At 39.6% G+C, this 27,512-nt stretch overlaps 1 protein-coding gene across 6 annotated transcripts in view; it reads left to right on the forward strand.

Moving 5' to 3' along the window:
• Positions 1-27,123, forward strand: part of LOC131233337 (mechanosensitive ion channel protein 1, mitochondrial-like) — a 34,405-nt gene extending 7,282 nt beyond the window's left edge. For 2 of the 6 annotated variants that reach the window (XR_009165182.1, XR_009165184.1), the window contains exons 4-9: positions 2,492-2,592; positions 13,747-13,854; positions 18,661-18,882; positions 19,894-19,992; positions 25,010-25,096; positions 25,493-25,792. Coding sequence is in view for 3 of the 6 variants with exons in the window: in XM_058230022.1 (XP_058086005.1) it covers positions 2,492-2,592; positions 13,747-13,854; positions 18,661-18,882; positions 19,894-19,992; positions 26,538-26,543 (536 nt within the window). In the remaining 3 variants the exon portion in view is untranslated. Of the gene's footprint in view, positions 1-2,491; positions 2,593-13,746; positions 13,855-18,660; positions 18,883-19,893; positions 19,993-25,009; positions 25,097-25,492; positions 25,793-26,537 lie in introns of those variants that run through there. The other 4 variants (XR_009165183.1, XM_058230022.1, XM_058230021.1 and 1 more) reach the window with 4 other exon arrangements.
• The last annotated feature ends 389 nt before the right edge of the window (positions 27,124-27,512 follow it).

A 27,512-nucleotide genomic window follows, 5' to 3' on the forward strand; every position in this document is an offset into this window, starting at 1 on the left:
TCCCACAGAGCTAGGGGGCTTTCCTATGCATAAAGGGAGACCCAAATAAAGAGTTGGGAGATGACATACCTTGCAACCAAAGGAGTCAGCCAAAGAAATACAAACCTCGGAGTCTGGGTTGATACCAAAGAACTCAGTCTTGGACATATTGATTTTAAGACCTGAAACAACTTGAAACCAGCATATAGTCATACTCAAATAAAAAACCATAGATTCTTCTGCTTCACAAAAAAGTAGATTGTCATCTGCAAACTACAGGTGGTTGATTGGAAGGTGGAAATTTTCCACACGGAAACCTTTAAATAAGCCAGCCTCCTGCCCACAAGATAGCATACCACTGAGAGCCTCTGTAACCAAAACAGATAGAAAGGGAGACAAAGGGTCTCCTTTGCGAGGACCTCTTGAAGCCCTAAAGTAACCGAAAGGGAAACTGTTGATGAGAATAGAGAATTTAGGAGACATCAAACTCAATCTCATCCAGGCTCTCCATTTGAAACCAAAGCCCATTCTTTCAAGCATATAGTCCGGGAAAGCCCAATTGACGTGGTCGTACACCTTTTCTAGGTCCAATTTACACATGGTTCTTGACTTTTTGGATCTAGCTTGAGAATCCAGGCATTCATTAGCCATAAGAACAGAATCAAGAATGTCTAATCTTAGGAATAACTATCCTGAGCCCCTGACTCAAAATTTTTGCAGAATTTTACAAGGGCTACCTATAAGCTTATAGGATGAAAATCCTTGATGTTATGAGCACCTTCGAATTTAGGGATAAGCGCAATGAAAGTGCTTCCTAGCTCTATGGCCAACCTGTTGTGTTTGAAAAAATCAAAAATGAAATTCAAGTTCGATTTAATCAATTCCCAAAAAGATTGGAAAAACGCAATCGGAAAACCATTAGGTCCAGGGGCTTTGTCCTTACCCAATCCCCACACTGCTTCTTTCACCTCCTCAATCAGGATCGAGCATTCCAATAATATGACATTTGCCTCAGAGATAAACCTGAAAGGGAGATTATCTAAACGAGGTCTGACCACATTATCAGCAGAAAGTAACTTGGAATAAAATTCAACAATTGAGGATGTAATAGAATATTTATCTGATAGAACCACATCATCAACGCGAAGAGACGATATGAGATTGGATCGCATCCTTGCATTGGCCATGAAGTTCTTGCCAATGAGGGAACCATCGAGATCTTGCCATGATTCTTTTAAGGTTGTAGTGTTATCAGAGAAGAATTAAATAACTAAACTAATATTCTTAATCCCTATGTGACCTCATTCTCTAAGTTGCATGTGGTGGAGCCTATCTGTGAGTCTTGCTATTCTCATTGATTGAGGACCTTATATCAAATAGTTGACACTTAAATCTTATTTTCCTTGTAAGAAAAAGGACTTCCATAGCAGTCAATTCACAGAAGAACTTACCATCTTAGTTAAAGGCTAACTGTAAGCTATGAATGGTACTTGGTTATGGTGCAAATAGTTCTGGGAAGAAACAATTATGCTTGCCATCAGCAACTGAATGGTTGTCATAAGTATATAGTTGATAATATGCACTTTTGGCCATCTACCACGCTTTGGATACAGTTGGTTCTTGTTCGGGAGCTAGCTATTCTGTGGAAGACCTTTGTTTTCTTATCCCCCTCTTTAAGCCACGTGGCATTAGAACTTTGCCCCCATTTGATCTCTTCCTCCTTTGGCCACTTATTGTACTCGGTCGAGAGATTAACCCTTACTGCTTTCTTCCGATAACTCCCCACCCTCTTCCTTTATATCCAATGCCTGAACATCACTGCAGATTTTATCCACATCTAACTCCCATTTCTTGAACACCTGGCTTTTCCACCCATTAATCATCTCTTTTGAGCTTCAGGAATAGAATAAACCTGGCTAAACCTTCCACCTCAACAGAGGACCACCAACCCTTCACCAAGTCAATGAACCCTTCCACCTCAAGCCACATAAGTTCAAATTTGAGCAGTCCAGGACTGCAATTTTCTTCAGCGACCTCCAATAAGATCAGGAAAGGATCGGATACGGAGATTGTTCACATTCAACCAAAAAAAAAAAGAAAAGTCCAAACTTCTATGGCTAGGATCTATCAATTGGGGAATTTTTGGTGCATGGCCATCCAAGATAAGACCCATCTTATTTTGGATTACTGAACCACTGGTGCTACATATACCAACAAATAACCCTAATGTACCATCTTAGCTCTCCGCCTGAACTTTATAAAATATCTCATACATGAAAGCATCTCATACTTTCAGCTTTTGCACTCCTAAGTGTTCAACTACAGCATACATGCACTGAAAAATGTCCGTCCTAATCTATCATTCACTGCAGACTGTCAAAATATTTCTTTTTCATTCATAATTTTCAAACTTTTGGTTCAGAGTTGCTTTGGAGAATATCTATAATTGTACATTTTCTTTGTTCATCTATCTTCTATTGGATCTGAGTTTTTCTTTTTATTTTTGATGCAGGAGTGGCAACTGCTTTTGCATCCAGAGACATCCTAGGGAATGTGCTCAGCGGGGTGTCTATGCAGTTCTCCAAGCCCTTTTCAATGGGTGATACTATAAAAGTAAATTGAATATGTTCCAGTGTTTGCTTTCAGCATATTCAATTCGATTTTGTTCTCAATCAGTCTTCTTTTATTTGGATATAGGTAGCAAAAAGTTGCATCAGTTATATATGCTTAATGCTATACTATTTTAAATTTCACTCAATTGAACATTGATAGTAATGTTTTCAGCCATGGCATTTATAACTAATGAAGCAAGTGTTGGTCACTTCGCATCATGGATTAACACCCTTTCAAATACCAAATTTTGCGCTTTGATGCAATCTGAACCCAAGATATTTCTGAGAAATCAGAATGAGATATCATTCTCAAGAGATGGGACTATAATGCCAGTAAAGTTTTTCTATTCCTTCAATTGTTGGCTTTACCGTTTGGTGCCTTCGTGTTCAATGAAGACATCAAAATCGTGTGTGGATTAGCTAACCTAGTAGCTTGCATATCTGATACCGAGACAATGGAGTTTCCCAATGAGCTGATCAGAGTTGTCTCCATATTTGTTTAAATTATTATTAATTATGTTTCCTCTTTATTAATAAAAAACTAAATATAAATTTTACAGATTAGCTTGCATGACTCATTATATTTATTATAGATGGTTGCAATATTGCCAACCAAACATGTTCTGTAGGTTCTGGTTAGTTTTTGTAAGTTTTACACAGACAAAGGAACATGTACCATACATGTGCATTTGTATACAGTGAGTACATCCACATAGGCAAATGTAAAGACACTTGCCCAGACACTTGAACACATGATATATGTACATGTTTGTGTTCACACATACGCACGTGCATGCACATATGCACACATACATGTATGTATGTACATAAGTATTTATGTATGTTTTGTATGCCTGAATGTACAAGTTGTTGGGACTCGCAGAAGCACACAGAGAGGAATCAAACAAGATAATTGCAATCGCACAAGCAAATCCAATTGAGAACAATCCGAATTTACGTGGAAAAACCCTTACGGGAAAAAACCATGGCACAAAGCGAGAATGCACTATGAAAAATGAAGTTACAAGAGATGAAACCTTACCGATCAAAGCCCTAAGAGGAAAAGCCCTAGCCTTTGCTCTTCAGAACCCTCTCAAACCCTAAAGCACGTCTTATAGAACCCTAATCCCGATTACACTGATATATATACTACCGCAACCGGAATAGGAAACAAATCACACACTTACGCAGTTCTGCATGCGCCTTCGATGGTACCTTCGGTGGCATCGACAACCATCGAGGACCAGTTGATGACATCAAAGAACCTTCAATGCCATCGAGTAGCAACCTCCAAAACTGTCCAGCAATCAACAAGGATTTTTCTAGATTTTCTCGATTGGATCGAGCATCTGTCGATGGCATCAACAGTTACTCCACTATTACAGATAGATTTAAGATATTAGACAACAATCTCTACCATGTCTTTAATCTTCACACTTCATTGCTCTTTTTGTCGTACTCGATCTTCCATCTCTACTTTGTATCCATTATAGCTCCACAATCATTGCTTCTCATGCACACTCCGTCTTCACTGTATCTTTCCCAGACCCAGAGAAGTCATACAGAACTTGAACTTCTCTGCAGGAACCACCTTTGTAAGCATGTCAACCGGATTCACGCTTGTGTGGATCTTCTCTAGAGTCACGCCTCCTTCCTCAAGCACTTGTCTGCTAAAATGATGACGAACATCAATATGTTTAGTACGTGAGTGATAACAAAGTTCTTCGCTAAATTTATCGTGCTTTCGCTGTTACAATTAACTGGCACGACCTCCTGCTGAAGTCTCAATTGATTTATCATCCCTCTCAATCAAACACCTTCTTTGAACACTTCTGTCACTATCATATACTCAGCTTTGGTTATAGAAAGAGTCGTCATAGACTGAAGCTTCAACATCTAACTAATTGCTCCACTCGCTAACAGAAACGAGCAACCGGAAGTTGACCTTCTATTATCCACACTGCCCGCATAATTTGAATCCACATAGCCTACTAACTTTTTCCCTGATTTTTCGAATGTCAAGACGTAGTCCTACGTACTTTGAATGTATCGAAGTAGCCATTTCATTATCTCCCAGTGTTGTGTGTCGGGGTTAGCCATGTATCTGCTAACAACACCCACCACATGTAACATATCCGGTCTTATACAAATAATGGCATACATCAAGTTGCCAACCGCACTCGAACAAGGCACACAAGACATAACCTGTTTCTCTTCATTTGTTTCAGGACACTGTTAAGAAGAAAGCCGAAAATGAGCCGCGTGGGGAACACTTACCGAATTTGCCTTGTCCATCCCATGCTTCATCAATACCTTTTCAAGGTATTCAGCCTAAGATAACTATATCCTGCTCCTCTTCCTGTCTCTATATATGTCAATGCCGAAAACCCTCTTTGCAACCCCCAGATCTGTCATCTCGAATGTCTCTGATAGCCGAGCCTTTAGTATGTCGATCTTAGACATGTTATAACTGGCAATGAGCATGTCATCAACATACAATACCAAGATAATGAACTTCCCATTACTCAGTGTCTTGAAATAGACACAATGATAATACTCACTCCTGGTAAACCCCTGACTAATGATGAAAGAAACAAATTTCTTGTACCACTGCCTAGATGACTATTTCAGGTCATACAACGACCTCTTCAACCTACAAACCTTGTGTTGCTGCCCCTTGTATTTTAAAATATTTTGGTTGCTTCATGTAAATATGTTCTTCCAATTCCCCATGTAAGAAAGCAGTCTTCACGTCCATCTGTTTCAGCTCCCGATTGTATTAGGCAACCAATGCCAATACGAATTTGATAGAGACTTGCTTCACCACAGGCGCAAAGATCTCATTGAAATTGATATCTTCTCTCTAAGTATATCCCTTCGCTACCAACCTTGCTTTGTACTTATCCTGTTTCTTTCTGAAGATCCACTTATAACCGATCGCTTTACGATTGACGGGAAGCTCCACTAGCTCCCACGTTTCATTCTTGAACAAGGAGTTCATCTTGTCATGCATCGCCACTTTTTACTTTTCGGCATCTACATCATCAAGAGCCTCCTAAAAAGTAAACGGATCCCTCTCATCCGTAATGAGGGCAAACACAACATTTGAGTCATCCTTATATCCAGTGTTCGTAATATCGATATCGGCCGATATTATCGTTATTACTGGCCAACGATACGAAACTCTGTGGACTTCGCTCAGAAATGAAAAATAAATAGGGAATTATTTGTATCGTGCAATATATCTCACGATATCGCAAACTACCGTGCAATATTGTCGATATTGACGAAATCTTCTGTAGCCACCTACCACAAAATCTTTCTATAGCGGCATTGTTTTTGGCGTTATGAGGCAAAATCCTCTCTACTACCCAATACACACACACACACACACACACACACATATATATATATATTGTATATCCATTCCGTTTATACATTTGTACATATCCATTTAGGTCATGAGACAAAGAATGAGGCTGATCCAAAGCTCAAGTGGACCTCATCACAAAAAAACTGTGGGGATTGAACGCTTACCATAGAAAAACTTCTTGAGGGCCAAAGAAGTTTTCGATCACGCTGATATTTGTGTTTTCCCTTAGTCCATTTCTCCCTGGACTTATGAACAGGTTGGATCACAAATAAACATTATGATGGGCCCCAGGAATGTTAAAAGTTTCAATGGTGGGCATCACTGTACCCATTATTTCATGTGGTGGGGTCCACTTGAGCTTTGAATCGGCCTCATTCTTTGGCCGATTCCCTAAACTGATCTCTCTAAATGGATGGATGGTGTGGATGTAAAACATACATCATGTTGGGGCCCACAGTCAGGGTCCCACTTACATCGCTTGTCCGTTGTGCAACGCAGACTGAGAGTAGATTAGCTGTTAACCTGGAACAGCTTAGTGAGTGTACCCTAACCATGTGGGGCCCATCTTTATGTTTTTTTTTTTTTTTTAATCCATGACAACCATTTGTTTTTCCATCTCATTTTAGGATGAGATCCTAAATCATCAAAAAATCCAAATCTCAGGTGGACCGTACCAATAGAAACAGTGATGAATAACCATTAAAAACTTTTTATGGGCCATAAAAGTTTTGGACGAATCTGATATTTCTATTTTCCATTCATCCAAATGTTCTTGACATTGTCAACAGGTTGGATTTGCAAATAACCACTACTGTTTCTTGTGGTGTGGTCCAGGTGAGATTTGGATCTGCATAATTTTTGGTATCCCATCTTAAAATGGGCTTGAAAAACGAATGGTCAGCATTAATATACAACACATCATCAAGGTGGGCCCTACGATAGGGGCAACACCCACTAAGCTATTACATGGGTAACTCCTAATTCGCGCCCCTGTTTTAGGGATGCTAATTGCCTAGTGCTATGTGAGCCCCGCATGATATATATGTGTTTTATCCAAGTCATCCATCTATTTTTCCAAATTAATATAGAGCATGGGCTAAAAAATGAGGGAGATCCAAATCTGAGTGGACCACATCACAAGAAAACAGTGGTGATTGAATGCCCACCATTAAAAACTTCCTAGAGTTCACTATGATATTTATTTGTCTTCCAACCTGTTGATTAGGTCACGCACACCTGGATGAACAAAGAACACAAATATCAGCTTAATCCAAAACTTTTGTGGCCCTATCAAGTTTTTAACGGTTGAGTGTTCAATCACCACTCTTTCCCATGGTGTGGTCCATATGAGATTTGGATCTGCCTCGTTTTTAGGCTCATGCCAGAAAATAGTCTGGAAAAATGGATGGATGGCGTGGATAGGACACGGACATCATGGTGGGGCGCACAGAGCATTGTCAATAGTCGCTTGGCTAGGCAATCCAGGGAATTGGCGTCTTTGTTTTGGTGAATCCCTAACTGTGGGGGCCCACTATAATGCATGTGCCTTACATCCGCACTGTCCATCCATTTTAAAGCTCATTTTCGGGCATGATCCCAAAAATGAAGCAGGTCCAGGTCTTAGGTGGACCACAACACTGTTAACAGTGGTGATTGAATCCCCACCATTGGAACTCCATAAGGTCCACTGGAATTTTTATTCGCCATCCAACCTATTGGTAAGGTCACAAAGACCTAGATGAAGAGACCACACAAATTTTAGCTTGATCCAAAGCTTTTGTGGCCCATGAAAAGTTTGTAATGGTTGATTACCACTGTTTCCTGTATTATGGTCCACCTAAAAAATAAAATAAAATATTAATTTATTTTTATGTCTTTTGCTTTTGAATGCATTGGTTGTGTTTTCATTCATTTCTTGATACATTTATAAAAATTATGCATCATATTTGAATATAGTTGCCTTTGTTCAACCAGACAGCGCATAACTTAGGATCCTATATAAAGGAAACCTATTATGTGCACTTCTTTTTTAAGATTTTATGGTTTAAAAGTGTGTATTAAAGTCTTTTTAAATAATTCATGAAGTTTCATTGAAAAATTCAACTATTTTCCCTGTGTTTCCCCATGTTTCCCAAAAAGTGCGATCAATTACGCGATACAAACGATATATCCCGTGCGATAACTGATACGTATCTGTATCCCAAGGTTGCGATACATTGCACGATACCGATATTTTGAACACTGCTTGTATCTCACCGGTAACCTTCGATCCCTTGGTGCATTCCTTCTTACAGGTGGCTGCTCCACCTGCTCATGTATCTCTATCCGCGTCTCAGTATCAGTTCGTGCCTCATCTATGTCTATCTGAACTCCCACAACCGACTTTTCCACTTCCTTGTGCTCATCCTTACGAAAAAAGAATCTCTCGTTGAATTTGACGTTACGACTAAGGATGATTTTCCGTGTGACCTGGTCATATAGCCCGCACCCCTTCACACCACCACTATAGCCGAAAAAATGTACTTTTTAGCCCTTTGGTCCAACTTATCTCTCTTAACTAACGGTATGTGAGAGTAAGCATCACAACCCCGAGTAATCTACCTGTTGACTACTCCACACTTCCTCTGTAATTTTACAATCAATAGCCGTAGAAAGGGACCGATTCACTAAGTAGCAAGTCGTGTTAATAGCCTCAGTCTATATTTCCTTGCTCAACACAACATTGTTCATCATGTATCAAGCCCTCCAGGACAATCCAATTCATCCGCTCAACCACACCATTCTACTATGGCGTGTGGCGCATTGTGTTGTGCCTTACGATCCCTTCATCTTTACAAAAAACAATTGAATTCCTCACCGTTATCTGTCCTCAATACTTTCATCTTTCACCCTGACTGTTTTTTCACCATCACCTTCCACTATTTGAAGTTGGTGAAAACCTTAGATTTTCTTTTCAGAAAGTAAACCTACACTTTTCTGGAATAGTTGTCAATGAACGTAATGAACCATGACGACCCTCATACATCAGAATGCACATAATCCAGAACACCTTATAGACATGTTTCCCAGACTAAAAAGATAGTATTGACTGTTTACCATATATACAATGCTCGCATATACTAAAATCAATGCTTTTAAAAGTTGGAATCAAACAATGGTTAAAAAGTACCTTCATGCCTTGCTCACTCATGTGGCCTAGGCGCGCATGCCACATACGTGCAGACGTGGAATCCGCTATAAATGTTGTAGCTCCACCCAATGAAGTGCTCCCAATTAACCTGTATAGGCTACCATTCCTCTACACTTTCACGACTATGAGTGCCCCCTTTAAAACTTAAGGACATGATCAAATCCGTGAATTTGCACCCAAGTGCCTCAAGTGTACCCAGAGATAGCAGACTCATCCTGAAATTAAGAATGTGTCTCACATCGGTCAAGACATGCTCCATGCCATCAAACATCTTGATGCACACTGATCCAATAGCAACCACGTTACAGACATTATCATTGCCCATAAACAACTGGCCACCATCACACTCATTGTAACTGGTGAACAAACTCCTGTGAGAGGTCATGTGATACAAAGCCCCCGTATCCAAAATCCATTCACAGTCTAATTACCCCAATTTTGAAGCAGTTAGCACGTCATTACCACTCACCTCCTCATTGGATTCCACAGTGTTGGCCTCCCTGGAAAAACTCTCTGATCTCCCCTTCCTTGACTTAGGATTCTGACAATCCTTCTTCATGTGCCATGTCATGCCACGATTCCAGCACTTCAGTTTGCCTTTGCCCTTGGATTTGGATTTCGATCTCAAAGATCCACTGTCTTGCTCAGAATTTCTCCCCCTCATAACTAGTGCATCTGTAGAAGCACCCACGTCACTGCTTTTCTTTCTTATATAGCCTTTGATTGAAGGGTTGAGATAACAGTATTAAAGTTAATGGCCATCCTACCGGTGCACAAAGAGTCTTTGAACAACTCATACGATTCTAGAAGAGAATTTAACAAAATGCATGCTGGATCTTCATCCTTCATCGCCTCATCAACATCCAACAATTTGCAAACAAGCCTATTGAAGTTACTAATATAGGTCTCAACGTTAGCCCCCTCAGCCATCTTCAGATTGAACAACTGTTGCTTCAGATACAAACAATTCTCAAGAGATTTCATCGTATAAATGTTCTCTAACTTCACCCATATATCAACCACAATCTTTTCTCTCATAACATTGTAAAGGACCTCATCCGTTAGACACAATTGAATTGAGATATTGGCCTTAGATCTAGCTCGTTCCTCTCTTTTTCTTTCATAGTTTCCAGTCGCTTTCCAAGGAGTGCATCTTCCAATCCTTGCTAAACTAGAAGGCCCATCATCTTCACCTTTCATAGTTCAAAGTTGTTTTCCCGGAATACTTCTTTACATCGAACTTCATGTTAGATGCCATAGATACCTTGTCTTCAGATTTAATCTGCTTCCCAAAGTTAGCTCTGATACCACTTGTTGGGACTTGCGAAAGCACACAAAGAGGAATCAAACAAGATAATTACAGTTGCACAAGCAAATCCAACCAAAGAACAATCCAAATTTATTTGGAAAAACCCTTGTGGGAAAAAAACCACAGCACAAAGCGAGAATGCACTACGAAAAACGAAGTTATAAGAGATGAAACCTTGCCGATCAAAGCCCCAAGAGGAAAGGCCCTAGCCTTTTCTCTTCAAAACCCTCTCAAACCTTACCCTTAGGCACGTCTTAGAGAACACTAATCCTTACCCTAATCCTGATTACACCTGATATATATACTACCGCAACCGGAATAGGAAACAAATCGCTCACTTACGCAGTTCTGCATACACCTTCAATGGGACCTTCGATGGCATCGACAGCCATCGAGGACCAGTGATGACATTGAGTAGCAACCTCCAAAGCTGTCCAGCAATCAACTAGGATTTTTTCGGATTTTCTCGATGGGATCAACAACTGCTCGATGGAATCAAGTGGTCTGTCGATGACATCGATAGACTTTATTAGAGACATATTTAAGACATTAGACAACACTAGTATATATGAGAAATGATTCAGTGCTCTTAGAGCACTATAGGTTGCATCAAGACACTTAGCCTAATTGATCAATCCAGACTTTATTCATTCTATCACACATTTCATGGGCCTAATAAAACAATTCTAACCATCTAATCGTTAGTGTATAAAATAGACGTTCAAGATTGTTGATATAAAAATAGGGCCAATAAACAGTTTATGCCACCCATTTGTTGAGGCTCATCATGGATCGCTTATGGTTCCAAAAGATAATTTTTTCAGGCAATCCTTACCATCACATCCATGATCCATAAGCTTGGAAAACAATGTCTATAAAAGAGAGTGAACTTATGGATGAATCAGATTGAATTTTGCATGGTGGTATCAGTGTTTTAAATAGCTATGCTATGTAGTGAAGCATGGCCTTAAGGCTACGTAGCTCATGAAAATAGCTTAAGCCACATGTAGCCTATGCTAATGCTACATGATAATTTACATAAGCTATGCCCTTCATAACTTTTCTACACGCTATGTAGCTCACATGATGTTTTCAATGATTTGTTACATTTTTCCGTTTCCAATAAAAAAATTAGTTAACCTTTTTAATGCTTTTAGTAAAATAAGATAAAAAATATAGATATTAAATCAGTTTCATTACTCTTTATTTACCTTTATACGTCATCATTGCCCTTTCCTGTTACTTCAGGTTCCATTTTGTTGCACCAAAAATTATGAAATTATGCTAAATTTCATTATTAATCAGTCTAATTTGGTACAGAATATCATGACATTGATGCAACCAGTGTTTGAAATATCGGTATTTCGTTACGTATCGCACCCTTGGAATACGGATACGTATTAGTTATCACATGAGATATATCGGTTGTATCGCGTAATGTATCATTGTTGTTGGAAACATGGGGAAACATTGGGAAATTGGTCGATTTTTTCAATGAAACTTCAGTGATTGTTAAAAAAGCCATCAATATACACTTATAAATCGAAACATAATAGGTTTTCTTTATATGGGGTCCTAATCTATGCGTTGTCTAACTGAATTGATGCAAGTATATTCAAAGTCTATTCATATAATTTATAAATGTAAGAAGATGTGTGAAAATACAAGAAATACATTCAAAATCAAAAGAAGAATCACTAGATCAGGTTACGTATATGTTTGATTTTATGTTTGGACATAAAGATTACAACTGATTTGCTAGAAATTGGGAAGTTTTGATTTTTTAAAATTTTCTGCAACTTGACCCATCTTCTCCAAATCTTAAAATCGAAGCTCCCAATCCATGATTTTCCATGCAAAACATGAAAAATCATGGATTTTTAACAATTTGACACTAATTTAATATGATTTACAGGGGAAAAAAAAAGATCGAAAATCGATAATGCTCACCGGATTGAACATGTGGGATATATCCCACTACTTGTGCATTTCATATCGCACAGGCTGGATACAAGATATATCGTGGGATATATCGGCCGCTATGTAGCTTACGCCTCATGCTTCAAAGAAGTGAATGCTATGTTACACACTATTCGCTATTTAAAACACTGGGTGATATATGACAAATATACTCAACCTAATGGAAAGTCCGAATTGATTGATTCAACTGCCGAACTGTCCCAATGCAACTGGGAGCAGTATAGCTTAGAGCTTTGTTTGTGTGCATGCGTGCGTGTGTGCAACGTCATTGAAATGTGGGACAGCCAGTTGTAAATCAGATTGTGCCTTCATTCATTCCGCTAGGGGCAAGTCATGATGCAAAAATCACATCGTCATCATGAAACGTCTATTCAATAGGCCCCACTGAGGAATTGTTATTATTCCGAAGTAGCACTTTGGTCTAATGATACTATCCAGCCAATATATGGCTTGCAAAAAGCAAATGGTTGTAACAAAATGGCTGAGATTCAAGGTTCGGGATCATCTAATCGGTTTGATTTTTTGCACCGTGGGTTGTCTCTAGTGGCATTTAGACAATATGGATCGATGATTGGCCATCCCACATGTTAATTAAAAGCTTTGGTGATGTATGTTGAGTCCTGACCAAGATTTGTGGAATTCACACACATCTCTCTCTCTCTCTCTCTCTCTCTCTCTCTCTCTCTCTCTCTCTCTCTCTCTCTCTCTCTCTCTTTCTCTCTCTCTATGTATGTATGTATAGGCTGTCTTCATAATGTTATCTAAATTGCCAATCCCCCTGCACAAACCAGATTATGAGTCACTTGCGATTTGGATCATTATTTTTATGATTTGGATCAATTATCAATGTGTACTGTACTGTATATACCAATCGTACATACTGGAGTGACCACATGATCTTGCCCTTAGTGTACCACACATTGGAGGAAGTAGCATACTGCATTCTTGTTCTCATACCACGTGCTGGAGCCACCCATAATCTGGGTAACTTTTTCTTTTTTTGAAAGATGGCAATCTAGGTAACCTTTGTCTTCATCATATTCGATTAAGCAGATTTCATTTCTTGGGTTGCATATAACTTGTTTCGTTATCTTGATAGTCATTCCCATTTTTTTTCCATGTGTTTTTTTGTGATCATTTGAAGTTTTTGGCCATGTGGTTTTACAGAGTACTAGCTAAATTAGTACAACTTACATGTTTTGTGTCTTAAACAGTTTGGAATTCCATCCCATGTATTTATTTTATGCTTCCTCTTTTAGGGTTTCTATCGATGAACAGTAACTTATGACTATTTACTTTATAGGCTGGATCTATAGAAGGTCAAGTGGTGGACATGGGACTAACAACTACATCCTTACTGAATTCTGAGAAGTTTCCCGTCATAGTCCCGAATTCATTATTTTCCAGTCAGGTATGTACTTTATTTCTTCCAAATTTGCATTCTTTGGCCGTTTCTTTAACCATTAGATAGATGATAATCTAACAAGAACAGTATGTCAGGCATTGGCACTCTTAACAATTACATACCGTTGCACTTAACACACTGCATGGAGATAGATTGATGGCAAATACATCTTGTTCAAAGATGGCACATGTGTGCATTTGTGTCGTGTGGCTGCAAGTAGTATTCCTCTGTTTTGTAACTTTTGTATAACAGTGACATGTTAATGCAGGGGCATTTTCACACTGGGCTCGAGTGGGGTAGCCTGTGGGATGCGGGGACACTCGGGGTGGGCGGCCCGTGTGAGGCGGGTGGCTTGTGTGAGGCTGTACCCATGTGATTTGGGGCCCACAAGGGGGGTTCGGCCAAGTTCTTAACCCATGAGATGTGGGGTCTGGGCTATGAGATAAAGGGATTGATTCGCCATGCTCTAAAAGTTCGAGCTTTTAGAGCAAGTGGTTAATTGTCCTGCATCAAAGTGGTATCAGAGCGGGATGTCTCATGTTCGAGACTCCTCACCGGGGGTGATTAATGCAGGGGCATTTTCACACCGGGCTCAAGTGGGGTAGCTTGTGGGATGCGAGGACACACTCGGAGTGGGCAGCCCGTGTGAGGAGGGTGGCTCGTGTAAAGCGGTACCCATGTGATTTGGGGCTCACGAGGGGGTTTCGGTTGAGGTCCTAACCCATGAGATGTGGGGCTTGGGCTATGAGATAAAGGGATTGATTCCCCATGCTCTAAAAGTTCGAGCTTTTAGAGCAAGTGGTTAGTTGTCCTGCATCACATGTATTGGTAACTAACAACCAACTCCATCATCTAGCTAGTTGCTTGTCTAGTTGCATACGAACAGGACTAGGAAGCAATACTACTCAACATTTTCCATGTATTTCTGTAAATTGCAGGTTTCTTTCATACAAAACTTAAAAACTCTTGTAAACTTCAACACTTCAGAACAATGGGGACTTGCTGGTCTGCCTAGCTTCCCTATTCTTGGAAATGACACTTTACAGCCCAAAGAGATGAAGGGCCTTGGTGAGGTCAGGATTTTCACTGTTATCCTCTGTAACTTAATTAACTTGAGTACACTAAAATGGAAACTAGCTAACCCAAATAGCTGAGAGACAGCTATGATAACACCCAAATGGAAATCCTGGGAAATTTGGCTTGTGAAGCCTCAGTAAATTCTAAATGGTCAAAAAACCGTATGTTCTTCAATGTCTTCTTCTTCTTCTTCCGTAGCTTGAGCAATAATCTCATTGACATTGAAGCTTCTTTATGAAGAATTTGCACAACGAAGATGCACGGGAAATGGCGCTTTCTCTTCCAAGGGGCCCTTCACAACAAAGCTGCACAGTAAATGGCACTCTCTTCCAGGGGGCCCTGCATGACGAAGATGCACAGGAAATGATAGTTTTTGAGTTGCCTTCAATCATAAGACATCCATTAAAGAACCAAGAATTGCACTGCAGGCTCCTGCCTGCTTCCTAGGTTTATACTTGCTAACAATTTGAAAGAGACTTGTCTGCTCCCGCACCCCTATCGTAGCTTTGCTTCATGCTCCGTGCTTCTTCATGCCTGGAGCAGTTTGCACCAACTGCCATCTTTGATGATAGTGTGGGTTGTGTCATATGATCAGTCCAGTTGTGAGATCAAGTGATTGTGCGGCCTATAGTCATCCATATTTCACTCTTTTTGTGACCGTTCGTCATGCAATTACGAATGCATTTATCTTCAGAGAAATATTTGCAATTGCATGTCCATCCATGTTGTCCTCCTCATCATTGGCTGTGAGCAATGTGACAAGATCTGGCTATTTTCTAATCAGGGTCCTGCAGCATGCCTTTGTTGGATTTTCTTCTGACAGATGCTCTTATATACATTTCACTTTTTTTTTTTGGTTAGCTTGTTAGTACAACCACTGTCAGTTCACACTTCACTGTTAGCCACCCCCTCTAGGGAATCGATACCAAGACTTCGGTGTTGAAACGAGGTATCTTTCACTTAGTCTACCACCTGAGCTATGGATCTGGGTGTTTATATATATTTCACTTATGTCTTGGCAAGGCTGTTATATCTGTTTCACGATTTGAATTTCTATAAACATGAACCTTTGCACCTATATGATCTTCGTTAATCCCACTCGTGCAAGGTATTCCATAACGGTAACAGTGGCTGTAACAGCCACTGCTGTTACCCTTAGGATCGGGTTGTAACAGCTGTTACATCTTTTTCATTTTTATTGAAAAACCTGTTTCAGCCATCTGATGAACTGTTATGGGGCCATTACAGCCATAACAGGACCGTTACAGAACCATTATAGGTTAATTTTTCTGTAATGGTCGTTATGACCCTGTAACATGTAATGTAACGGTTACCACTGTTACCATTTACGGCCGTTACATAACCGTTTTGGAATACCTTGCACTTGCAACAATAGACATTCCCATACACATGCATCCACATGTTGGCATGTGGACAGATAACCATGCAACGGGTGTGACCCACCATCTACAAGGTCATAAGCAAGGTATCCCATATCGGTATCGATTGGCATAACGGTGCCTTCGATACCGATACGGATACGGGGGCGTAACGGCCCGTAACGGTGCAATTTTTATTTTTATTTTTGGCCAAAAAAATATGAAAAAATATGGATTAAATCCAGAATATTCTAAGCATTCCAAATATGTATTCAATTATAAATTGGAACATGTTTATGGTGGTGTAATGGTCCACTCTTTGGTGAGAAGTTGTATCGGACTGTCTGATGAATTTATGAACCAGACAACCTGGATTTGACTGCAAAACTCATATATTTAATTTTCTAACTATCCACTATCAATGATAGATATATGAGAATGAATGTAATATGAAAATATCTTACCTGTGTAGGTGTTTCCAATTATTTTTCATAATTCATACAAAATATATATATAAAATGGCAATAGCAATCTGTAAAATGAACATTTACATGTTCTACTATAATTAACACATCATATTTTACCATTAAAACATCAAAACATTCAATAAAAAATAATTTTTCGAATTTTTAAAAAAAAAAATGGTCGAAAATAGTGCGTAAATAGAAAAAAATTATAAAATAATAACAACAATATGTAAAATGGACATTAATATCTTCTATTATGATTAACACATCATATTTTATCATTAAAACAACAAAACATTGAATAAAAAGTATAAATACCTATTTTTGAGGAATTTCTGGAAAATGACCGACAGAGCTTCGAATCAAGAAAATTCTTAATATAAGTTGTTTTTATTTGTAAAATCAAGCTGAGAGTGGTCGAAAATAGCAATAAAATGATTTAGGAAGAGTTTAGAAGAAAAAAGTTTTAAAAAAAGTGAAAAAATAGACCTTAAAAAGCAAAAAAAAAGGGGGGAGGCATTTTTTGATCGTTACGCCCCGTAACAGTCATTACGGGGCAGTAACGGCCGTTACGGGGTTGTTACGGCTACAGAATCGGGGGGGTGACCGTTACAGCCCCGTATATGTATTGCGTAACGGCCACGGCCGTTACCGATACGTATCGGCCGATACGCCCGTATCATAACGGATACGGGACACCCTGGTCATAAGGCAAGTCCACTCATAAGGTGGCCACAGCTGCATACATTTTTTGTAAAGTTTGGCCCACCTGATGACTGGACTTCATGTAAGGTCATGCACACAGTAGGCCAATCCCTTTGCATGGCTTGGATGATCCCCATGTGTTTAGGTGGACACATGTGGGAGCATTTGTGGTTGCATGCATATATATGCATGTGGAATTGACAAATCCCTATAGGCAAACAACATCCTAACACTAGACGATTTAAAGAAGAGGAAAATGGCATCCCAAATATGCGTGTGGGAGTAATCCAGGGTTCAATTCCTGGTGTTGTTAAAAAGAGGACAATGGGATCCCAAATATGTGTGATGTGTAGGAAGGGCAAAGAGTGGGTCAATTATTTGTTTTTTCATTGTTCAACCGTCAGGCAGGTTTGGACTTTCTTTTTCTCCATATTTGGGGTGGATTGGACGTTTAAGAGCTCAATAGAATGCATGGTGGTAGAATGGCTTAGAGAGGGGGAGCATGCAAAGATCGGAAAGGAATCTTGTGGAAGATGTGCCTCTTTGGGATCTTGTGGGGCATGTGGAATGAAAGGAATTGCAGAATTTTTTTTTACAACAAGAGCTCATCGATGGAAAGAGTCCAGAGGAGGATTCACAATATGACTATCAATTGGGCGCTTCGTAATGATAAATATAGGGGCTCCTCAAAGCAGGCTCTGTTAGATACTTGGGGAAGTCTATAGTCATTCTCACCCTTGGGCTTTGATGTAAATATATTGGCTTTGGAGGTCCCTAATCGTATAGTGATGAGAGGGTTGCTGCTGTGTATTAGGCCCTTCTTTTGATGTGGTGTTTTTTGGCCTTTTTCTTTTTAATGCATAAAATTTTCAATTCTCAAAAAAAAATAAAAAAAAATAAATAAATAAAAATTAAAAAAATTAAAAAAATTAAAAAAAAAAAAAAAAAAAGAAAAGGAAAGGAAAGGAAAACCTATTTTTTCAGAATTGTATGATTTTCTGTTGAACATTTGATCACAAATGTTAAGACTCTTATTTAAGGTCTTCCTCAGGACAATGCATCTCTAGAACTTAGCTTGATTTATTGAATCTAGACCTATTCTGAGTTTGTGCACTATCCCCATTTAGATAGTTAAAAAGGAGTAATAAAAAATGAAACTCAGTTTTGGCCTTGAAATTTTGTAGGTGATTGTGAACAAATCTCGTGCTCAATGGCGTGCTATAGTGAAAAAAATTCCTGTTCTTATTGATGATCTGGAGAAGATTCCCCAGGTCTCAGAGGATATAAAGTGCATGCTAAGATCTAATACAAAAGTTTTCCTTGGGAAGGAGGCCCCTTATTGTTTCCTTTCTCGAATAGAGAACTCTTATGCAGAACTGACCATTGGATGCAATCTCAAGCACATGGTATATTTTCTTTCTTGAATATTCACAGTGAGCATGTAATAGAGCACTGTTTCTCTGGTTAATTTGTATTAGGCATGTTGATCCATTGAATTGAGTTTTCGAATTCTTTCATGGTTTGAGGGCCATTCTACGAGGCTTTTTTTTAATGATCAATACATTAAAGGTGATTACACTGGAAAGTTAGCCCTGCATCACTCTACATCTAAGTACAACATCTCAAAAGTTTGCCAATGATCACATAAGAGGTAACTCCCACCCCAGCACACCTGCCAACTTGTCATGTGTGTAGGACATTTAATCCATGCTTAAGGTAGGCCCCATCTGATGCACAGCTTAGATGCCTCAAGCACAGCCATGTTTAAACTGTAGTGGTGCATGTGAGCTTCAAAAAAAAAAAAAAAAACTACGTACTTCATTTGCTAATTTGAACGATGTAGCATATTTGACATGATATTTATTTTCATGCTTTTTCTTTTACATAAAGCTTTGTTGTTTGTTGCTTCCCGCTGCTAATATCATTTCTATCATGGTCATGCGCCTCTGAATACTTCTAGCCCATCATTAATCTAGTTGAGTCCAAGGACTTATCTTATTTATCACGTTTCTTTTATTGAGTGGTATGCATCATCTATGAAGTCATATAACATGTACAAAACAAATGAATTCCGAGTTTATGCTTGAAACGGCTATCTACATGGTGGGTACACAAGACATGATGAACAGCTCGGATTTTCCACGTGAATTCCACGTTGGCACGTATGCAGCCATTTATGTAGGGTTAGTTATTCTATTATGGTTCATAAAGCTATTAGAAGCATGGTATGTTGTGTATTCATTATTATATCCCCTCCTGAAGTATGGAAAGATGTTACTTCTATGAGCCTTGTGTTTGAATTGATTGATACAGTTGCAGAAGGATTGTCTGGATGCTGTGCTTTCAATGCCAGATTTTTGACAAGTCCATTCCTTTTTCTATAATCTGCATTAATCTTATTTTGGCTTTAACTGTAGAGCAAAGATGAGTTATTCTCTGCAGAACAAGATATTCTGCTGCAATCAGCCCGGATAATCAAGCAACATGGTGCCAAGCTTGGTAGCACCTACCAATCAGTGAGTATCCAAGTGGAAAATTCCATCATATGGAGGTTCAGTCATTGTTTCTCAGTTCTTGTATTAAAATATATTTGATTCATTCAAGATATTTATGTGTAGGTGATAAAATTTTATTGAAGTAGAAAAAAGAAAGAATTTAAGGGTATACATCTTAGTAGTTTATTTTAACTTGATGACCTATGGCCTAACTAAAGTTATAGCCCTTGATAGAGTGGAATGGTGGAACAGGATTCATGTAGCCAACCCCAATTAATTGGGATAAGGCTTAGATGATAATGATGGTGACGATGACATCTTAGTATTCTATTTTATGGGGACGCCACAAAGCATTCGATATGAATGGCAGCTCTAATGAAGTCCCAGTGTAGAACAAATGAAATATTAACAACCACATAAGTCACCATGAAGAATGTCAATTACATTTTAGACCTTTCTTCCATCAAAACTTCATTTGCTTTCTTAACCATGTGGAAGATCTGTTGATAGACAGTTATTTTTCGGAATACATTTTAAACATTTCCAAATCCAATCCCTTGTAAACTATTTTATGAAGACTGCTCATTTTGTAGTATATCAACTTTCATCTCCTAGTCGATGTAGACATTGAAGGACTCCTTAAAATTGTGGAGTGAGCTCTGGTGGTACTAGGCATAAATGAGGCCCATGCATGGTATGCCGTAAAGGCCATTACGGGACCGTAAAGGTAACGGTGGCAATCGTTACACGTTACGGGGTCGCAATGGCCGTAATAGCCGTTATGGAAAAAAAATGACCCGTAATTTCTGTTAATGGCACATTACATCTCCTATAAAGGCCATAACAGCTCTGTAACTATCTGTTATGGGGCATATACAAGTTTTCCATACTTTTTAATCAACATTACAGGGCAAATACAAGTTTTTCAGGATTTTTTTTCAATAAAAAATAGACCGTAATGGCCGTTACGGGGGCTATAACAACCGTTACAACCCGTATCGTAAAGGTAACAATGGTGGCCGTTACAGCCATCGTTACTGTTACAGAACACCTTGGGCCCATGTGATGTATTCACGACATCCAACCCATCCATCAGATGTGCCACCTCACATTATCACCAGGGCCCAAAATTCAGCCAAACAGAAACTTAGTGGGCCACCGCACAGGGGGCAAGTTGAGAAGGGGCACCCACACTTGATTTGCATTGGGGGCTCACCATGTTGTGTATATGGAATCCAGGCTGTCCAGACCCTTCATCGACCACATATGAAGGGTAGGACAAAAATCAGGTTGTTCTGCAACTCAGGTGGGCCCTGGTTTCAATCAAGGGTGATCGTTCCCTCCTACATGGTTTTCTATTTTGTGGCCCACGGGAGTTTTGGATCGATCTGAATTTCTGGCAATGGGGGTAACTTGAGGAGATCTTCTAATGGACAGGTTGGATGTGATACATACACCATGTCGTGTAACACCCCGTACTTTTCAGTACTCGGGTGTTACCATTGTAATTTAAGTCAACATAGTTGTGTGAAGGTACACACCTAGCCTACATCATTCACCATCATTTGATGATTCAAAATCTGCCCATTTCAACTATTGATACTTAGGATGGACCATCGCATCATCTTGAAATTTAATCACACGTTATAAATCTTGGGTCTTAGCTCAGTAGATCCACCAGTCAGCGGATCCACTGTTCATGGAGTCTAAGACACCCAATGCATAAATCTATCATTTGATCAACCCAATTAGACCAGCACACCGCTAAAACCACTATTATTTTCACTTAAATGGACCCTAGACTCTTTGGACACTTGATGTCAAAATTCAAAGTCAATCCAACCGTCGAATTGGCAAGAATCAACAAAATAACTCGAATTGACTGAGAACGGCCCACCTGAGCTTTGGATCTGCATGATCTTTGATCAAGAGCCCTAGTTGGAACCTCGAAAGTAAATGGACGATGTGGATTTCATAGAACATCGTGGTGGACCCCACTTTTAGAAGCGTGAGTGCAGTAGGGGGCGTGCACCCGCTGTGCACTGAACCGGGAAACCCAGTCAAACAAGTTTGACCCAACCCAGCCCCAGAAAGGAAGGTTTTCTCCCTCTTCCCGACAGCGACGAACGAAGGTTGTTCGTTTGAAATTTGGGCCCACCATCTGAGGTCGGATGGATGATCTAAACCGTCCATCACATTCAGAAGGGAATTCCGACCAAACCCCTGGCATTTTCAACTATGGCTATGCACGTGTGAACTCACAATCTCAACCACAAACTGAGTTGTGTGCGGCTGTTTTTTTCGAAAACGGAAACTTCCCGCTGCTGCCACGCTAGCAATCCAAATAGCCGTTTTCCGATCCATCACAACCCTCCGTTTCAGCTTATCCTAGCCGCTCAACTTCAGCAGGTGTTAGGGTTTCCTTTTCTTCACACCCAAAGAGAATGCGGAAAGAATCTTTCCGTATTTTTCACGTTGGTTCAATCTCCACCGTTTGTTATCATCTAGGAACCCTCCAACATCTCCCACGTCCAATATAGGGCTCTATTTGTAGCTATCAAAAGTTCTCTTGTGAGATCTCGTCAACTCGAGATGAGATGCCCGTGATTGAAAATCTCGCGCACCGCACAGATATTGGTGATATCTATCATCAAAGTGGGTCCCATAATGATCAGTGAATCAATCCAGTCCATCCAGAAGCAATGGATTAAAAGTTTTGGCCGTACATCAGAAGTTTCCATGATTGACCATTGCATCTTCTCCGTTTAGCTTAAGAAACTCATTTTCTCTTGGCGGGCCCTATTTTCTAATCTAAGATGATCATTTGATGGGCCATGGTGTCATAAGTCCACCTATGACCTTAGATTGCCACCATGCAAACGAGTTCGGATGTACCATCTCAAGTTCTCACGGTTTGGAGCCGTTAACCGTAGCTAATCTCCGATTAGTTGCATCTAAACCATCTATAATAGGAGCAATAGAGCCTATAAAGCCTCCTTTTAGGGCACCCCTCTCTAGAAATAGAAAACGAGAGAGAGAGAGAGAGAGAGAGAGAGAGAGAGAGACGTTGTTTGTGCCACACCAAGTGACTCGCCCGAGTCGCGAGCTCGAGTCAAGTTTTTCTGGGTCACCAAGTTGGGTCCTGGCTTTGTTTATTCAATAAGAGGGTGCTAAGAGAATGAGAGAAAGAGAGGGAGAGTGAGCATTGGCGCCGCACTTCCGTTCGAGTGCAAGTCAGGGGCTACCGCACCAGCTCGACTCGAGCCGAGTCTCGCGTTGGGTCGAGTTGCTGGATGTTGCAGAGGAAGAGAAAAAAAGGAGAGCAGGAGAGAGTGATAGAGAGTAGAAAGGAAGGGGAGAGAGAGAGAGAGAGAGAGAGAGAGAGGGCTCGGGCCGTGGGCTGCTGTTGAGTCGAGAGGACTCGACTCGCCGAGTTCGGGTCGAGCCAGGCTGGAGTTCCAGTAAGGAGAGAGAGTGAGAGAGAAAGAAGAGAGAGAAAGGAAGGGAGAAGAGGAGGAAGAAGGGAAGGAGAGTCGAGTCTCGCCTTGTCAGCAGGTTAACTCGGTTGTGAGTCGTTGGTCGAGCTGCATGTGGATTTTTGGACCAGCAACCTTGCTGGACAGGTCAGAGGGAAAGAGAGCAAAGAGAAGGGAGGAAGAGGAAGAAGAAAGAGAGAAGGGAAGGTGGTCTAGTGTGCTGTTGTGTTGTTATGGAGAGTTATTTCAGAACCGAGCTAGTGGGTGTGCACCAAACCGCAATTAAGTTGACTCGGTATTTTCACGAAGTCCTTGAGCGTTGGTACCTAGTTTGGTCCGGTTTGTCACAACAACAGCGTGAAATCCATCCTAGATCGAGTTGCTTCAATTGTGGTCCATTCTTGGTCGAATTAGACTTGAGTCAAGGTAACATCTAATCAATTCGATGAGTTACTGAGTTCAGTGATATTTGAATCGTTTTGAAAGTTTATTACTATGATATTGTTGTGGTTGCTTTTATAGATGATTTAGAGTTTTAATTTCTCGATGGAACTGGATCGATCAGGTTGGAAACCAAGCCGGTTGTGGTGAGTCAGCTCCCTAGCCTTCTAGTGAGTTTCATTTGATCATAACCTAGCTTATTAAACTTTGGAATTGTTAATTCAATATAGGGTTCCATTCTTCCCCGAATCTCATCTCAAATCTACACTCAATCAAGTGCAAGCGATTTGAGTCAGCCCTTTCAATTTCATAAGTGAAAACTCCCCATTTAAGTTTTCCACTTAAATTCGTTAATCTTGATATAGATGATGTTTTAATCTCTTACATTTAGTATTTCCTGTGTTACTTGATTACTCTCCTTGTCCCACTATGTGAATATGCTAATCTGTTACGCAATTGACTCGTTTATTAGATAATTGACATGTCTCTTTAATTCTGGCAAGCATGAACGATTTGGTTGCCACACGTTATCTCAAGTCACAAAATTTGTTAATCAATTAGATGCTTGCCACTTGTACTTGCTGATATTTTTTAAAGTCTTCGAACTAGTGTATATTTCTAATAGATTGAATGGAGTTTGTCGTGAACTTCACACGGACCATTTGTGCCTATGTGGCTTTGATTGGACATGTGCCTATGTGGCTTTGATTGGACATTTGTCATATGTGGCTTTGATAGGATATTTGCTCTATGTGGCTTTGATCTTCGGATATTCGCCCGATGTGGCTTTGATGGAATATGTCCTTTTAAGGTTTGATGGTTTAAATTGTATAAACTTGCTGATTTTCGGGTCACTATGTGGAGTTCCATATGATTTTTGGGTGAAGCCAAAGTTCATTTATTGATTTTCTAGTTACCTTGCGGAGTTCATATGATTTCCTAGTGATGTCGGAGTTCACGTGTTGATTCTCTCTTCATCTTGCGGAGTTCACTTGTATTGTGATTTCCGGGCGAAGCTAAAGTTCATTTATTGATTTTTTAGTCACCTTGCGGAGTTCACGTACAATGTGATTTTTGGGTGAAGCAGATGTTTGAATGTTGATTTTCTATTCATCTTGTAGAGTTCACTTGTATTGTGATTTCCAGGTAAAGCTGAAGTTCACATGTTAATTTTCTAGTCACCCTGCGGAGTCCTATATGATTTCTGGGTAAAGCTAAAGTTCATTTATTGATTTTCTAGTCACCTTGCAGAGTTTATATGATTTTTGGGTGAAGCGGAAGTTCACATATTGATTTTCTTGTCATCTTGTAAAGTTCACTTACAACGTGATTTCCGTGTGCAATATAAAGTCGTATGTTGATTATCTGATTATCTAGATAGATTCACTGGTATTGCGGTTGCTACTATATTTTCTTAATGGCGAATTTATATTGATTGGCTATATTTCTGTGTTTATGATCAGAATTTTGAAATATGTTGTTTAATATATCTCTTGCTATGTCTTGCGAACTATATTGGATTATAAATGATGAGTATGTAATCTTAGAGGGTATTCTTCACTACGATAGCCATTGACATTATCAAAACATATCAGTTGATACAGGTGTAGAGCAAGCTGATGCGGTTCACTTAGTTGCTGGAACAGATCGAGTAGTTGAGGAGCTAGACGAGGTCCTAATGAGACATTGAGCTTCAGCACTAGTTGATAGATTTTCATTTTTGTTTCGTGTACTTTTGGTATTTTGGTTGTATTAGTCCTCTATAGGCACTACATTTTGATTTTTAATTATGAATGGAAAATTATTACTTAATGCATGATTTACTCCGCTAATAATTGTAACTAACTCTGATTGATGTTAAGACTATTTAAATTTATATTTGAATTCTAAAGGTTAACACTCAAGATTTCGGAAACAAGTAGTATATTTGGGTTTCGAAAACCAGGGTATTACATGTCGCCCCATGTCTGCCCAGTACCTCCGGAGCACACCTCAAAAATCATAATCTTGTTTATCTGGTTAATTACCTAATAGTCCACTTTGATCCCCAGTATTATTTTACATTTATTCATGAGACAGCCACTATGAGGTCCTAAATGAAGCTCCCGCCTTTTACAGGACACTGAATCTACCTATACTTTCTTAAATAGCATATTTAGTTTGGATCCTGGTGCTAGAGGACGTGTATAGTCTCTTGATGCATGCACTGCATACAATGGGGCCATGGTTTGGTGGTCTAGACTGTTGATTTGATGGCCTGACCTTGGATAGGGAATGCCCCAAAAGTCTGGCAGATGGGAAGTTCTTTAGCCATCCAATATTTGGCCTTTTTTCCCCTACCTGTTCCTGTAACTTTTTCCGTTTTTCAGACTACAGATGGAAGGAATGTGTCTTACAATCTGAGAGATATTTGTGACATCCCCCATTTACATTGACAATGGCATCAACAGGCTGGATCACCGAACTGTGGGCCCACTATGCATGACCCTTATGCATTAACACTTCATAACCCCTACATTACACATGATATTCCCATTGGAAGTAATGGAAGTGCAAGTGGAACAAAATCGATGGGGTGCATTTGAACTCTTAATTACTTGATTTCTAATTGCATTACCATTTGAGGTACTAACTTACAATTTGATGCAGTTTTGAATCAACAGTGTTCATTTGGATGAATCCTGACTACGGGACACAAGCTGCAAGTTGGCGACAGTTGCGACCGAGGTAATTCCCGGCCAACCCAATGTACTGCTTTCAGATGGACTTTTCTGTTCATGTTCACGGACAAGAAGCACTAGTGAACTATTTTGTACTAACACAAAGGTACCCAGGTTTAGTAGCATGTTACTGGTACAGTTTTGCAGATTTTGTTTTTGAATTAACAACAGATTGATGATTTGAAGGGTGAGACTTGCCTAGCTTCATATCACGGCAAGATATGTAACTTGCAATTCAAATAGCCCGAAGAGTGAATATTCTGCAGTTTGAAAGAATCATGTAAGAGTAGCTAGTAGTTCTTCGGTTCAATATCGTGTCTGTTCTCTTAGGAAATTCATTATCATTGTGATAAATAAGTAATGCTCGGCGAGTCCTTTGTTTGAAAGAATTGGTCTGGTTTGCTCCCCTGCCAGAGTTCTGTACTAAGTGCTGTTCAGAATTCATGTATTAGTTTTGGATGATGATGATGATGTTGATCTTTCATTCAAGAGAGTTGCTTAAATCTGATGTTTTCCAGGTAGTGAAAAATTCATCTTTGAGTTTATGGATGTTCTGTAAATCACCAGAATACAATCAACAGCTCCAGTGTTCTCCATAGTGTAGGCATATGGTCTTGCTTCTAGAGTTGTTGAAATTGATGTTTGAAAAGTAATTTTTGTCATGATGCCCAATAATTCTAAGTATTTATCAATGAAAGCTGGTTTCGTGGCCCACCCAAACCTCAGGAACCAATGAACTGAGTCTCTCTGTGACAGAAGAGATGAGACCCAAATCAAGAGTTTGTAGATTTGGAGGTGGTTGTAAACTCTCCATCTATATACACACCTATCTCCTGCAATTTGGCCTCTCCAGGAACAGGTGAGTGACATGTTAAAAAGAAGAAAAAGAAAAAATGGTGACAGT

Source organism: Magnolia sinica, chromosome 18 (assembly GCF_029962835.1).
Source record: "Magnolia sinica isolate HGM2019 chromosome 18, MsV1, whole genome shotgun sequence".
In the NCBI taxonomy this organism is placed as follows: domain Eukaryota; kingdom Viridiplantae; phylum Streptophyta; class Magnoliopsida; order Magnoliales; family Magnoliaceae; genus Magnolia; species Magnolia sinica.